This window comes from Marmota monax, unplaced genomic scaffold (genome assembly GCF_021218885.2).
Source record: "Marmota monax isolate L192 unplaced genomic scaffold, Marmota_monax_Labrador192_F-V1.1 WCK01_AAM20220418_F8-fsc00173, whole genome shotgun sequence".
Lineage (NCBI taxonomy): Eukaryota > Metazoa > Chordata > Mammalia > Rodentia > Sciuridae > Marmota > Marmota monax.
Window position 1 is genome coordinate 3735806 of NW_026694620.1, and position 17086 is coordinate 3752891.

The window sequence follows — 17086 nt, forward strand, 5'->3', positions numbered from 1 at the left end:
GTGCTAGCCACCCAGCCGACTGCCACCCTTAAGCCTGATGGAACAAAACAAATCTCCCAAAATAGAAAACAGAACTTTCTCAAGAGAAAGTGGTTCTAAATATTTAAAATTATATTTTAAGTTCCATTACTTCTTTTATTCAACAACAGGTCAAAATAATCAGTTTTTAAACAAGGATATATCTACTAACCTTCCAGACAATGGAAAAATGGAATCAACATATTCCTAAATTAATATCTATGCCCAGGGCACAACCTCTGAGCACTGAATACTGTTCAAAGATAATAATGCAAATGGGGCCTCAGTCCCTTCTGGACTCATCTCCTGGGCCTTCACAACTCCCCAGCTTATTTCTCCTTAGACCTGATAGCAAGATAAGATTCCTCCTGTCCAGCATAAACCCTCCAAACTGGACACCATTGCATTTTTTGTAGTCAATCCATTGACAGATACTACATATTGCTTTCTTCAAAATATTCTTTATATGCCTGCAATCAGATTAATTTACTTGTACTTTCTTCTAAGAAAGCAAGCCTTGTCAACACTCAGGCACTGGAGTTAAAACCACTGTACTTTGGGGCCCCACCTACCCTGCCTTACCTATCAACTCTCTGGGCTGAGTTGTCCTGCTGGATCCATTGCACGGAATGTTCTGGTAGGGGGCCGATGAGGTGGTGTTCGCCCAGGACTCTGAGGCTGAGAAGCTGAAAGAAGGTGGGTCACCGTGGTCCTGAAGCTCTTTACACGGCGCCAGGCTGTCTGGGGGAGCACTTACTTCTTCAGAACAAGGCTGGACTGAGCTAGATGAGATTCTTCTTTGGTACAAGGGCCGACCAGGTCCTCTGGGCTCATACTACTCAAAAAAAAGGACATTTCATGAGTTGCAACACCTTATTCCACACTCCTTCCCATGTCAGGCCCACAGCAACCTCATTTTATTATTAAGCAGAAAATCTCAAGAATGTTCTCTTCTGTGACTGAAAAAAAAAAAGCAGTCTGAAAACTGGACATGGTGTCAGCCAACTGGGGTTCAAAACTCAGCTCTGTCCTGTGAGACAGTCTTGTGACAATACATGCCTGATTTCTGATTTTGTTCCTTTATCTGTAAAACACAGGAGTTGAACAAGTTGTCTCTAGTTCTAAAACTCTGTTCTAGGTATCAGTAGAGTAAGAACACAAAGAAGCAGCACAGCTGTTCAAAACGAAATGGGCGAAGTTGCCACATATCAGCTGAATCGTAGCTTCTTGAGCAGGGCCATCTGCTCTAGACTCTTCTCCAGGGCCTTCACAACTCCCCAGCTATTTCTCCTTAGACCTGGTGGCAACATAAGATTCTTCCTGTCCAGCATAAGCATTTCTGACTGGACGTCACTGCATTTTCTTTTGCTTGTTCGAGTGACAGAGACTATTCATTGCTCAAAATATTCTTTACATGTCTGAAATCAGATTAACTTACATATATCTTCTTCTCTAAATGTCCTGAATTTGCACAACCCCAAATCCCTTACTCTGCAGACAGCTATTTCCCAGCCATTCTGAGGCTTCTTAGTAACCTAAGCACTCTCATTTGTCATTGCCTGCCTCTGGTGACCCTACTCGGTGTCAGTCCTAACAGCACAGCTGTGTGCAACAAGGTGAGGCAGCAGCTTCTACTTGGAGCCAGGCCAGCTGTGCGGGACTTCACGCTCTCCTTGCACCAGCAGTGTGACCCTGGGCAACTGACCTAACCTCATAGAGACTTCGTCTGTAAAATTAATTACCCCCAGTACCCTGGGACTGTTGAGAGAATTAAATGAGTTAAGTGTGCATAGCATTTAGATTCATTCCTGGTGCATAAGCAGGGTTCCTGTTTTACTGTAATGTAAAGATGACATGATCCATCTTAATTGACAGGATGGGACTGGCTTTTTATAGTTTCTCCCAATAATAATAAATTTGCTCTTCAACTTGTGGTCAATTTTGATTCTGAGGAATCTTTCTTTCACCAATATTGTAGGTGGAGGTTGGATTAAAGAGAAGAGAGAGAGAGATGATAAGGCACAGTGATAGTAGGATGTTTTTTGGACAGGTAGACACCCTCAGGCCAACTAAATGGGGGAAGTGTGGGTGTAAGCAATAACAGTCTAAGGGGAAGACCCAAGAAACCACTAGGATACAAGGCAGGGAAGAGAGTGGGTGTGGTCGGAGTAAAGGGCAGAGAGAGCAGTTCTTTCACTACTGGCCGGATCACTGCATTCGCAGTCTCAGCCACTGGATGAGGAAGGCAAAGTACTACTATCACCTTCCTTTTCTCATACATTTTTTTTGTTCTTCTATGTCTCAGAAAAACATCTAAATCCATCTTTATTTCTTTTTCCTTTTTTAAAAAATCCAACTTTAATTTTACTCTTCCTTAAAGGAAATGTTTTCAATGGTTTAAAAAAAAAACAAAACCCAAAACCCAAAAAACAAAACCACTATAATTTTGATCCTGGTTTTGTTTTTAGTTTGATTGATCCTGGTTTTGAGACTATTAACCATCCTGATTAATTTAGAGTCAACTATGAATGTAATCAGTACATTTGATATTTCATGATTGAGGTAGAAGAGCCGCCCTGCAATAGCTCCCAGTCTCTTTTATATCAAGCTTTGTAATGAAGACAATTATCTCTTAGAATCACAAAGAAGGGTTTATTTTTATTACTCTATGGGGAATTTAGCCCATCACAATCTGCAGGGAATCATTCTCAAGTCTTTATGTGCAAATATTAAAGTAAAAAACTAATGCCGAGTCTGATCTCAGAAAGAGCAGGTTATACTAGTCTACTGGTGATATAGTAGACTAATATGAAATACTAAATATTCTCATATGATTTCACCTATTAATTCTATAAGTCCCTTTTCTTTAAATAACATACATAAACCAGCAGTATAAACAATGGATGGATATATGAACCATTTCCTCATTTCTTAAATGAGGAAAACCAAAACTCAGAAAGAAACAGAGGCTGATATTAGATAATATTCAATTAAATTTTGCAGAAAATGTGTATCATTTATATCTTCCAAATTGAGAACCCCAAATCACTCAGCTGAAATGCACAGCGGGATCTGGGAACGAACTGTATAACATTATCTGTAATGGTTCCAAAGCAGCTATGACAGAGATGAATGCCTAGATGAAATACGAAATTCAATTTCAAATCACATTATGAATATGATTGATCCTTTATGTCAGAAAAAGAGAGCTGAAACTTGAACTTTTAGTGTCTTTTAAATTAGATAAATATAGTGAATATACACTTTTTTTTTGGTGTGTGTGTGTGTGTGTGCATGAAGGTCTACTGGTGTAATCTATTTTATACAATACAAAGTAAATGCATGAAAAAGTGACTTGCTATAATGGAGTCTATCCTCAGAGTTAAGGTGAGTTCACAGGTTAGAAAATGTTGATGGCAAATAATAAAATGGTTTATATATCAAATAAATTCCTTTTTAGCAGTTTTGTAGTTGTTTTAGCATCTAGGTCCTGTATTTCTGTATTTTGGTTTCCAATTGCATGCTGCCAATACATAGAAATATGATTGATTTTTGTGTGATCTTGTGAAACTTAAATTAGTTATGGGATTTTTGTTTGTTTTTTGGAAGATCCTTTGGGGTTTTCTTCTGTTTTGACAAGCATGTCATCTGGGATTAGGGACAATTTTATTTCTTCCTTCCCAATCTCAATTCCTTTACTTCCTTGCCTGACTGCACTGGCAAAGATTTCCAGCAGAATGTTGTAGAAATGTCAAGAGCAGATGCTTTGCCTTCTTTTTTTTTTTTTTGTAACTTTTTTCCCCTTAGGTACTAGGGATTAGATCTAGGGGTGCTGTATCACTGAGCTACATCCCCAGCCCTTTTTATTTTATTCTGAGGCAGGGTCTCCCTAAGTTGCCAAGGCTGGCCTTGAACTTCTGATCTTCCTGCCTCAATCCCCCAAATAGCTGTGGTTATAGGTATGCACCACTATGCCTGGCACTGCTTGGTAATTTCTCTTTAAAAAATGATATCTTTTCATGTCATGAAAACTCTTTTATAGCACTGAATTTAATGGCTTCCATTTTCTTCATTTACTTAAACGTATCTATTTAAATTCCCCAAGATTTGAAGAGGAAATTCCTGACCATATACCACTCTCTGGGCCTAATAACTTATTTCAGTTAAAATCCCCATAACCGTATAATTTTATGTTTAACATGCTATAGTTTAGTGCAGAGATACAGAGAAACCTCAAGGAAAAAAACTTGGATGGAAGGAGGACAGGAATATCGTAAATTTTAATATTTATTTTTTTTTTTAGTTTTTGGCGAACACAACATCTTTGTATGTGGTGCTGAGGATCGAACCCGGGCCGCACGCATGCCAGGCGAGCGCGCTACCGCTTGAGCCACATCCCCAGCCCTATCGTAAATTTTAAAACAATCCAAAACACAAGCCAGATGATGTGCAATAGATAAGCTGTAGTCTGCAACAGCACTATCTATGGGCTTATGTAATACACTCTATTGAAAAGCACTGGATAACTTATAAAAAATGTTTTTTAAAAGCATAATTCTGAGTTAAAGTGGACCCTGGTCCAAGGTTCCACTAAAATAATAACAAATGAAAATAAAAGACACATAATAATCAAGACCCTAAGAACGGCCATCGATAGAGGACACACTTCTGGAACCCAGGGAGGCTGAATCAAAGAACAGCACCTACAAAAGAAGAATGGCGCTACCACTACAACCCAAGAAAAGAATCCATCTGCTCTGCACAATTCCATAAAGGTTCAGGCCTCAGAAACACCAGCCACACTGGAAGATGAAATCCAGGGGTTGACTGGAAGTCTGTTCAGTTGGTCTCACATTACACTCCTCCCAGAACCACAGTGGAACACAACCAGTCAGGTACAAATAATTCAGACAACAAGTAAGGAGACAGATAAACCAAAATCCAACAGTGAAAGGTTCAGAGAAAGTCAAACACCAAAAAATCCCCAGGGAAAGACCGTCAGGAACAGTCCTGTGACAGACACAAAACTCCCAAGTTGCTTTCCAATAAGGCTTTTTGGTGACATGGAAATTGAGAGCTACCTACCAGACACTGAAGGGTGTGTCTAGCACAAAAGATGGTCCCAGAGATACAGGAAAAAAAAAAAAAAAAAAAGGGAAGCCAGGAAGAAGTAAAAATGATGCTCCAAAAAACTGTTATGTCCAAAATATTATTTTTGTTTTACTAAAATTATAAAACAAACCCTCTAATTGGTATTCACAGAAAAGGCACTGCATTCATAAAACAAAAACAAGAAGAAAAAGGAAAACTCTGACAATAAAAGAACACTTGAAAATTCTTCGAGGGTGCAAATATAAAAATGAAATAAAAGAGTTTATAGATAAAATCATGGAAATTTTTCCCCCCAAAAGTAGGAAAAATTATAAGGATATCAAAATATGACAGGCAAAAAGAGGAAAGACTTGGAAAATCCAGAAGGTCCAAAATTTTATCAACAGAAGTTTCAGAAAATGAGAAACAGAAGAGATGGTTAAAAAAAAAAAATTATCAAAGAAACATGAAAATTCCACGTAGCTGAAGGGTAGCAGTCGTTCCCTAGAGCAATGCTGTCCAAAGACCTTTCTGCAACAATGGAGATACTCCTCCTCTGGTACTGTTCAACAAGGCAGCGCTTGGCCAGTGGCAGGGGGCAACAGAAATGAGCCTAGTGGGTTTGAAGAATTCAATTTTAAATCTTATTTCATTTCCAATCATATCTAATCTACCAGGAATTCCTTCTAGGTTCTACTTACAAAGTAAATCCTACATTTATTTGCTTCTCATCATTTCCACTATTCACCATGATCCAGACCCATGCCATCATTACCTGATGCCTAGGTAACCATGTCATTTTATCATAATTTCTCTTATATTATTTTAAAAATATTATTTTTACAATAAATTGCATTATCTTAAGAGAATTTTAAAATCAAACTTAATATCACATCAGATTCATAATATAAAAGAAGCAAATTTTTACCTTAAAATTTCTAAAGCTACAGCACTTCTTTTCTCTTAAAGGAAACATACACTGAAATGAATGCAACTTTGCAGCAAAGTACATAAAAATCAATGTAGTTTTAAATAAGGAAAAAGATCATGTGAAGCATCTCTCAGAAAAGGCACTTATAATTTTCAAATAGTATTTTCCTACCAGGCAATATTATAATTGTAATTTTTATTACAAGGTAATAGAAGAGATACTAAAATGAAGGCAATGTTACATCTCAGAGAATTTGTCAGATTCACTGCTATGACATTTTGAACTACCTTCAATCTATCTGGTTCTTGTTCACTCTTCTTAAATATAAAACAATCCAAGTATCAATTATAGAGCAAGATACCGCTTACAATGAGAAACTGCCAGTGTGGGTAGGAAATAAAATAGTTCACAGTGAAAGTTTACCCTTCAACTCCTAACTATGTGCTTTTTTTTCCTGAAGGATCATAATTACCATAATTAAATAACATTTCCAACTTTGGAAAAAAATATAATACCTGAAAAAATTTTGTTTTATTCTTAAAGAATACGGCATAATTAATTGTTTACAGTTAATTTTCTATATTTGAGATCTCAAAATTCATCATCTGAGCAGTCAACATTTAACAGCTAGAACTGGACATATTTCAAAGATTAAGAATGAGGGCTGGATTTGTGGCTCAGTGGTACAGCGCTCGCCTATCACGCATGAGGCACTGGGTTCAATCCTCGGCACCACATTAAAAAAAATGCAATAAAAATATTGTGTGTCCATCTACAACTGAAAAATAAATATTTAAAAAAAGAATTCTTGAATGAACCTTGTTCTCCCTCTCCCCTCAAGAGGGAAAGTTTATACAGTTGAAGATGTCATTCTTTGTTCCCAACAACATTGGCTTTTCCTCAACATCTCCTTCTGTGTAACTGTAATCCTTCCTCAGTTTCCAGGAATAAACCCTGCTTTTCATGTAAAGATGTGAAAAGCAGGATAATGTACCAGAAAGAGAATGGCACTGAAGTCAGGAGTCTCCACTCCAGGGTAATTAATAATTGCCTAATATGTGAAACCTTGGTCATCTTTGTGTCTTCATCTTCATTTAAAAACAAGGAGCTAAAATAAAATGATCTTCAAGGCCCCAACTAGTTCCAAAGTTCCACAATTTAAAATCCAACGAAAATATATTTTAACTGTTTGTTATTAAAATGTCTAAACATAATCTATCATCAACAAATAACTATCAATTTGGGCTGGGGATTTAGCTCAGTGGTAGAGCATTTGCCTGGCATGCACAGGCCTGGGTTTAACTCCCAGCACTGAAAAAAAATTTTTTTCTAATAAAAATAACTAAGTAAAATGATGTGTTGTATTTACTGAAATTACCCAAGTGCAGCAACTAATCCAAGCCTATTCAAGTGATTTAAATTCAGATTAAATTCATATAGCATGCTAACCAACTAAATTAAAATGCACTTTGAGCAATAAGCTTAAAGGTTTGGATCCTTCCCCTCAAGAGGGAAATTTCTAGCATGTTGAAAGACAAGGGCTCCCAAATGAAATTGTAGAAAAAGATCTCTAGGATGGAAAGAAGAATATACCCAAGAGATAAGACACTTTTTTGATCTCCAGCAATGCCTCAATCCTGTGAGCCCCCAAGCTGTTCAAATATATGAGCTACACTTTTCTTCCCTTATTTCTTGACCTTTTTCTTTTTTCTTATTGCTTTTGCCCAGTTCTAAGTTTTTTCACGAAGTGTCTATTTCTTCTACATACATCATCTGCCCATCAGACAGCTCCTTTAATATGAGATGGCAATCCTACTGGTGACTGAGGCTTAGGTTTCATTTAAGAGTCCTCAGGTCTCACATAATATGATTGTTTACAGGCTTGTCCTACTTCATTAGAAGTTCTCAGTTCTGGGTTCCATAGCAACTCCATATATGTTTGCATATTTATACAAATCCTCATGTTGAACTGTGAAATAATTAAGTTATTAAACATATGATCAATATTTCTAATATTTCTTTCTAAAAATCAAGCTGTAATGCTAACATTTCAAAATCCATTTAACATATGAAATCTAAATAAGGAAAGAACATAATTACCAAATTTATGTATAAATTTCTATCGTTAAAGATAATTGCCAGTTAAAGTAAAAATTCCTTATTTGCTTACCATTCTAAGACATATACGTGATGCACAAGGTTAGCAAGCCATTTCACATGTATGTAGATAAATAAATAACCCAGGGAAAGGTCAGCATATTAATTAGGGCTCTGTTTATAATTATGCCATCAAAGATAATCACCAAGGAAGAGATAAACGCTCTAGTAGAAATTCCAAGTCACATTAACTATGGTGCCAGAAACTTTAATTAAAACAAAACAACTCATTTAAATGATTAGCTTTGATAGCTTAAGCAAGCACCGAGGCTTAATTTATTTATTGGTCAATCACTGTCTGTTTTATGTATTCAGTGATTCATTAGATACCACACATTAATGATCTCCCTGAGAAGGCGGCGGTACCTGGCTATACAACACAAGTCACAAGCTATCAATGTCCACTGATAACCAGCCAAGATTATGATCTTCAAACTACATTTGTGTAATACTTTATTCCATAATAGGGAACTTAGGGGAGTGGGATGATCAGACAATAGTAGTGAAATCAAAACATATCAACTAACTTAAAAAAAAAAGTTGTTGGAAGGGAAAAATGAAAACAAATAAATGGTTCAAAAGTATTTTTATTCAAAAGCCAATATCTGAAATAAGAAATACATCACAGAGGCATATACAGTTGTAAGTAAATGCTGATTTACTGAAGGATGATCAAAATGAGTAACTTATTTTTTGCAGTGCTGGGTGCTGAACCCAGAACTTCACTCATGCTAGGCAAGCACTCTACCACAGAGCCATAGTCCATTTTTCTTCTAAGGCCATTACAACAATACCAACACTGCAATACAAAAATGTACAGCCTCGTAAACCAATTTGACTGATACAGTGACATTTTTTAAAAAGAATTTTCCTATGGGAGAGCATGGGGGGCAGTGCTGCAAACTGAACTTTGCAAATTCCAGGCAAGCTCTAGGACTGAGCTACACCCTGACCCTCCATGTGTTCCTTTTAATCAAACTATTCCATAGCAAAACGTATCTCTTTTTATTTTTATTTATCTATTTGTTTTTTGTGATGCTAGGAATTGAACCCAGCACTTTGTGCATGCTAGGAACTTCCAGCACTTTTGTTTTTATTTTGAGACAGGGTCTTACGAAATTGCCCAATCTGGCCTCAAACTTGCAATCCCTCCTGCCTCAGCCCAAGTAGCTGGGATGCACACCTTAAATAGCATAAATACCTGTTGATTCTTGTTAAACAAAAAAAAAAAATTTTTTTTTTAATTTGGCAAAACTATGTCCACTTTAAAAAAAATGAAGATTTGTCTCTCAGGATAAAATTACTGAAAAATATAATGGAAAAAAGGTCCCATTCAAAACAACCAACAAAAAACAAAACACAAAAAAATCACCCTAAGAGTATCAGAAAGACTCAAGACTTCAATAAAGATGATAAGGAATTTATAAAGAGAAACTTCCAAAAAGTGAAGAAGGGGCTGGGGTTATGGCTCAGCCCCCCTATACGGGGGCCCCTGGGTTTGATCCTCAGCACCACATAAAAATAAATAAATAAAATAAAGATATTGTATCAAATTACAACTAAAAAATAAATATTTTTTAAAAAAGTGAAGAAGTAGGAGGGGAAGGAGAGGGAGAAAGAAAAAACACTGACGATTGTACCATTTCCAAAATATGAAATTTAAAATATTTGTAAGGACAAAATCTCCATGAATTTAAACTATACATTTAATGTAATTCCAGTAAAACCTAAGAAGGGCTTATAGGTGGGAAAAGAAAGGGAAGACTTCACAAAGATATTCTGAACTTTTTTTCTAGTGAAAAACTTAGAAAGACTTTTCTCCCCAGCTACTCTCCCATATAAAAACTGGAAGGAAAAACCACCAGCAAGGCAGATTTCATATTATCCCCTGGTTTGTAGTGTCGGTTAGAACACTAAGAAGTCTCAAAATCAGAGTGTAATTCTGATACTGAAACACACGGATAGATGAAGAATAACAAAGCAGAAACTGAGCTCAGTACCGAATGTGTTGAATAGCACATTCAGCTTACTCCAAGGTTATCATGCAAAGTCAAAAAGCTTGTACATAAAAATTACCTTTGAAAAATCCTTAATCATGGCAAAATTACTAGAAATTGAGCCCTTAGACTCCGAAGCTAAACACTGACTTCTACTGCTTCCCTCTGCATTCTGCCTTTTCTTTCACTGCACCATAAACAGCAATTAGTTGAACTGCAAGTATGACAGTGCTATTATAAAGAATTTAGTGCTTGATAAGAAAGATATTTCTATTTAGTGATAATGCTGTAATTTAACAAAGGTATGAGGACAACTGGCTAAATATTGAAAAATAAATAAAACTGTAACCCCAAACTTATTCTAGCACTTGAAATCAAAATGGAGCATTTTGCTAATACACTGCCAATCTAGAAAGCTCTGGAGTGTGCCCCAGACTTGCCCAAGTAGCCAAGGATGTGCCCTTCCCTGCATTTAGGGCAAGGAAGGAAACCCCTGAAGTTAACCCTTAATCATTTAAATAAGAACACTCTAAAAACTGATAGGAACATGGCAAAAAAAAAGAAAAAAAGTTATAGAATAGAACAAGGATGCCCTTCAGGGTGCCCTGACTTAATAGATGTGATGGGGTGGTTTCTTTTTTTTTTTAATATCTATTTTTCAGTTATAGGTGGACACAATATCTTTATATTTATGTGGTGCTGAGGATCGAACCCTGTGCCTTATGCATGCTAAGCGAGAGTTCTATCTCTGAGCCGCAACCCCAGCCCTGAGGGGTGATTTAAAAAAAATTGTTTAAAATTTCTCCAAGTACTTCTCGTCCATTAATCAATCACATGTTTGCATCCATGAATGCTGGAAAGGCTAAATGTTATGGTAGCTATCTTTTCATAGTGAATTTAATAATTTCTCTAACTTCTACATTTTGCTTGCTGACTAAGTATTTCATTTGTCAAAAGAAAATCAAAATTACTATAAAAAGAAAAAATAGTGAAACAAAATATGAAGAAAACCATCTCCATTCAAGTTAACCATTAAACTAACCTCTAGGTACCTTCATCCGATATGTGATTAATCTACTAAAGTTTCTGGCAATAAGAATCCATAGTTGGGAGGAAAGTAAGACAGTTTTCTGTATTGCTGATGTTAAAGAAATTATTTTAAAGGGTTGGAAAAACAGTGAGAACATAAGCCATTCATTCTGTGAGATGATTCATGCAAAATCATTTAAACACATACAAGTTATCCTAATATACTGAAAATGTCAAAATCTGCAATGTGGTAAAAAATATTTTCCTCATCAAATAATTTTTTCAGTGATCATGTTAGTCATCATTTGTGAATCTCATGCATCAAAATAAAGGTAACCAAATGTTTTTCCAGAGTAAAAGAACTGGCTGACAAGTGAAGGTACTTATACATTCACAGCTATATGAAAATATCAAATATTGAGAGCACCAAGGTACAAAGAACTTAAATTATAAAAATAATGAATTTTTAAAAATCAATAATTAAAATAGATCATTCATTATAAAGTAAAAAGTACAAAATTTTATAAAAACTTTGGCACGTAGTTCCCCCCATATGTTATAGCTCACTTAGCAGGTTAAGTCAAGACATCGAAGGTGTCAGCAAAGATGGCAGAGTAAGGAATTCCATAGTCTATGCCTCCATAAATGCAACAAAAACACTGGCAAAGCCATCAAACAATCTTTTGGGAAACTAAAAGCTTGCAGTGACTAATGGAACAGTTAATCAAGATAAAACAGGGAATTTCATAAGAATAGCAAGTTTTGTGGTAATTTAATTTTCCATCTCAATGGTAGGCTTGAAAATAAGAGCCTGCGCCAGTTCCAGAGGGAGTAGAATGGGCCTCATTCTATAGACTTGTAACATGGCTCTCTGGAAGGGTAGATCAAAAGATCTGCCTCATCTCATCCAACTCTGAACTCAATCAGTGCTGAAGGGGCCATATGGAACACCATGATAGTGGGGAACTGTTTTAGTTGCTGCTGAATGAGACAATGGAATTGGATTTAAAAAAAGAAAAAAGCTTAGAATAAAGAATGGGAATGAGATGTTTAGGGAATAAGAACTTTGAAGAGCTCTGACATGCTCCTGGGAACCTAGAAGAGACTACACAGATGCTGGGCATATGCTCATGAAAGGCCTTGAAAGAGTTGTTAATTCTCACCTCAGGCTAATGTTGAAGTTCCTGGAAACAAGAGGTGAAGGTTATGGCAGAGGTGTAAGCTGACTAGCTGAGTGTTAAAGGTGTGCTCAAACACACACACACACACACACACACACACACACACACACACACCCCTATTCAAAACCTGAAAGATGTTTTTGGTTCCAGGCATGTAAAAACAAACAAACAAACAAACAAAACAAAACTGTAACAAGCCCTGGGGAAGGAGAATTTAACTTTCAGAGTCACCTTCTGTACTATTCAAAACATCCGGTTATCAACAGAAGGCTATGAGGCATGCAAAGAAAAAAGAAAGTAAGGCAACAAGGGAAAAAATGCACAAAAGCATGAATGAAACCATATATTGACCTTGAAGAAACCTTGACATTAGACTTACTACATGAACACTCTCCATTAGCTATTTTAAATATGTTTAAAGAACTAAAAGAAACCAGATGTATGAAACTAGAGGGTCGAGGATGTAGCTCAGTGGCAGAACACTTGCCTAACAGAAACAAGGACCTGGGTTGGACTCCTGGAATCATCAAAAAACAAAAACAAAAACAATTAAAGAAAACTATGAGAATGTCGTCTCACTAAAGAGAGATACCATTAAAGAGATAGGAATTACAATAAGCAATCAAACAGAAATTGTGGAATTGAAAAAGTACAATTAAATGAAAAATTTACCAGAGGGCTTTAATAGCAGATTTAAACAGGAAGAAAAAAGAATCAGCAAACTTAAAGATAGGAATTGACACTGACTCGTCTGAGAAATAGAAAAAGCAGAGAAAAAAATGAATAGAGCTGAGACTGGTGTGACACCATCAAGCAAACCAACATTCAATAATGAGAGACCCAGAAGCAGAGAAATTATTAGAAAGAATATTTGATGAAATAATAGTTGAAACATACCCAAATTAATAAGACATTAATACATCTAATTACATCTAAGAAGCTCAGTGAACTCCAAGTAGAACAAATATAAGGATTCACAGTGACACATCATAAACTGTTGAAAGCTGGAGATAAAGAGATCATCTTGAAGGCAACAAGAAGAAGCTATTTACGTACAAGGAATCACCAAGTAATCAGTAAAATGAACAGCTGATTACTCATAAAAAACCAGTAAGACCAGAAGGCAGTGAGATGACCTACTCAAAGTGCTAAATAAACTGTCAGTCAAGAATTCTATATCTAGCAAAACTATCTTTCAAATATGGAAGTGAAGCTAGAACATTCTCAGATAAATAAAAATTTGGAGAGTTTGTTACTAACAGACCTGGCCATGAAGAAATGCTAGACAGTTATAATGCCTCAGAAGGATGAACTGACAGTACTCAAATCCACTCAAAAATATTTAAAAGACAATGGAAAAGGTAACTACATAGGAAAATATAAAAGACAATATATTTTAGTTTGTAATGCCTCTTTTTCCCCCCTGTATAATTTAAAATACTAATGCATAAACAATAATTACAAATCTACATTGATGGGGACCACGTATAAATAAGTAATTTACGACAATAATAACATATAGAGGAAGGGAATGAGGTATGCATGAGTAAAGTTTTTGTTTACTATTAAAATTAAGTTGGGGGCAGAGGGCTTAGTCTAGAGTAGAGTGCATGCTTAGTGTGTACAAGACCTGGGGTTCAATTATCGGCATGCATGCGGGCGGGCATGTACACACACACAAGTTGGTATTAACTGGAACTAGTTTGTTACAAATAAAAATATTTACCTCAAGACAACTACTAATATTATAAAAATACATACTACAGGAAAAAAGAAGAGTGTTTCAATGGTTCAACAGAATATACTTAACACTAAAGAGAGTTTTGAAGGAAACGCAGAACAAAAAGACGTTAAGACATAGAAAACAGAAGTCAGGCATCCTTTTTATCAGTAATTACATTAAATGTAAATGATCGTATTCTAAAATTTAAAGACAGAAATTGGCAGAATGGAGAAAAAATACACAATTCAGCCAAATGCTATTTATAAGACATTCCCTTTAGATTCAAGCACATAAATAGGTTGAAAGTGAAAGGATGGGAAAAAATATTCTACCCAAGTAATAACAAAAAGAGAGCTGGGGTGGCTATACTAGTATCAGAAAAGAGTATACTTCAAGACAAAAACTGCTGAAAGAAAAAGAATATCATAAAATCATAAAGTCAGTTCATCAAGAAGATAATAACAACTATAACTACATAGGCCCCTAAATACATGAAGAATAAGTAGAATTAAGGGGAAAATTACAGATCAATAACAATACTTGGAAGTTTTAATACTGTCCTCCTAGATCAAAAGGAAATAAAAATTATGAACACACTATAGACCAAATAGACCTCATGTATGAACATGCCATCCAACAAGAGCAAAATGTGCATTCTAAAATATCCCTGAAACATTCTCCAAGATAGAGGACCATGTGGTAGGCAAAAAAAGACCCAGTAAATTTTATAAAACTGAAATTATATTAAGAGACTTCTCAGTCACATATAACAAATTAAATTTTTTAAAAATAACTTAAAAAAGAATTTTTTATTATATTAAATTGTATTAAGTATGAAAAAAAAAAAGACTTCTCAAACCACAATAAAATAAAACTAGAAATCAACAGCTGGAGGAAATTTGGAATCTCACTTAAGATATACTTGCTTTTCTATAATTTTGTCAAATATATACCATTAAACATCCTGCAGAGGTTGTAGACAGGGCAATTATAGATGAGAACAATAAAGTAAGTTATCAGAAGTGACTCTTAAAAGAGTTCAGGAACATCGCAGATATGTAATCAATATAAACACTTAAATAAACAATCAAAAATGAGATTAAGAAAATTACATTTATAATATAAAAAAGAATAAAACACTTAGGAATAAATATAATAAAAGAAGTCAAAGATTTATATTTAGAAAATGCCAAAGGAAATTTTTAAAAGATCTAAACAAATGGGAGAATATCCCATGTGCAGGTCCTAGAAAACTTAACATTGTTAAGAGGGCAATACCTAAAACTCATATAAACAAGGAACCCAGAGTAAGTAAAACAAACTTATAATTATAAAACTTATACAACAATGTTATGGTATAAAAGACAGTGCAAAAGCTAAGGTATAAAATACTGGCTCAGGGCTGGGGTTGTGGCTCAGTGGTAGAGCACTTGCCTGGCATGTGTGCGACACTGGGTTCAATCCTCAGCACCACATAAAAATAAACAAAATAAAGGCATTGTGTCCATCTACAACTAAAACAAATAAATACACGAAAGGCTGGTACTGACAATAAATCAATTTCATATAGAACTAAATGCCCAGAATATGCTCAATTTCTATGATTCATTGATTTTCGACAATGTTGCCAAGATAACTCAATGGAAAAAAGGGGAGTCTTTTTAACAAATGATGCTGAAGAAACAGGATGACCACATGCAAAAGAATAAATTTAACACGTGCATTACACAACACTCAAAAATGAACTCAAATAAAGCAAAGAATTAAGCATATAAGATCTAAAACTATAAAACTCTTAGAAGGAAATATAGAAATAATCTTTATGATATTGGACTAGACAACAATTTCCTAGATATGATACCAAAAGCACAAATAACCACAGAAAATATCAATTTATCTAAGTCCAAATTAAAAATCTGGTGTGCATCAGAGGACACTGTAAAAAGTGGAAAGACAAAACTACAGAGCAGGATAAATAACTGCAAATCTTATGTAAGGATTTAGGATCTAATATCCAGAATATATGAAAAAACTATTACAACTCAATAACAAAAAGAAAACCAATACTGAAATGGTTGAAGGATGTAAACACACATTTCTCCCAAGAAAATATACAAATGACCAATAAGTACACAAAAAGAGGCTCTACATCCTCAGTCATTATGGAACTATGAATCAAAACTGTAATAAGAAACCACTTTACGCCCACCAGGATGACTGTAATGATAATTTTTAAAAAGTACATGCATCGGGCACAGGAGCACATGCCTGTAATCCCAGTGGCTTGGGAGGCTGAAGCAGGAGGATCGCAAGTTCAAAGCAAGCCTCAGCAACTTAGTGAACTCTAAGAAACTTAGTGAGACCCTGTCTCAAAATAAAAAATAAAAAGGGATGGAGATATGGCTCAGTAGTTAAGTGCCCCTGGGTTCAATCCCCAGTGTCAAAAAGGTTAAGTATATGGAGAAATGAGAATCCTCATACATGCTAGTGGGAATATAAAATAGTATAGGGAACTGTGAAAAAGTGAAGAAGTTTAGCAGTTCCTCAAAAAAATCGAACATAAAGTTATCATATAACCCAGGAATTCTACTCCTAGATATATACTCAAGCAGTTCCTCATAGAGACACTTCTAGATAGATACACACTCAAGACAACTGAAAATATGCTTTCACACAAAAACAGGATTTAGGATCTAATATTCAGAATATATGAAAATAGTGGTCATAGTGGCATTAGTCATAATAGCCAAAAAATGGAAACAACCCAAATGTCTATTGATGAACAAACTGTGGCAAAGCCATAGAATGGAAAATTATTCATCCACTAAAAGGAATGAAATAGTGATACATACTATAGTGTGAGTACATTCTGAAAACCAGACACAAAATGTTACATATTATATGATCCCATTGATATGAAATGTCTCCACGGAGACAAAGTAGATTAGTGGTTGTAGGG

General features: G+C 35.3%; 1 protein-coding gene across 3 annotated transcripts in view; it reads right to left on the bottom strand.

The window, feature by feature from the left end:
• The window catches only part of Helz (helicase with zinc finger), a 165388-nt gene that overhangs the window by 10605 nt on the left and 137697 nt on the right, over positions 1-17086 (bottom strand). For all 3 annotated transcript variants that reach the window (XM_058572203.1, XM_046422612.1, XM_046422611.1), the window contains exon 32: positions 601-853. In XM_058572203.1, the coding sequence (XP_058428186.1) occupies positions 601-853 (253 nt within the window). The remainder of the gene's footprint in view (positions 1-600; positions 854-17086) is intronic.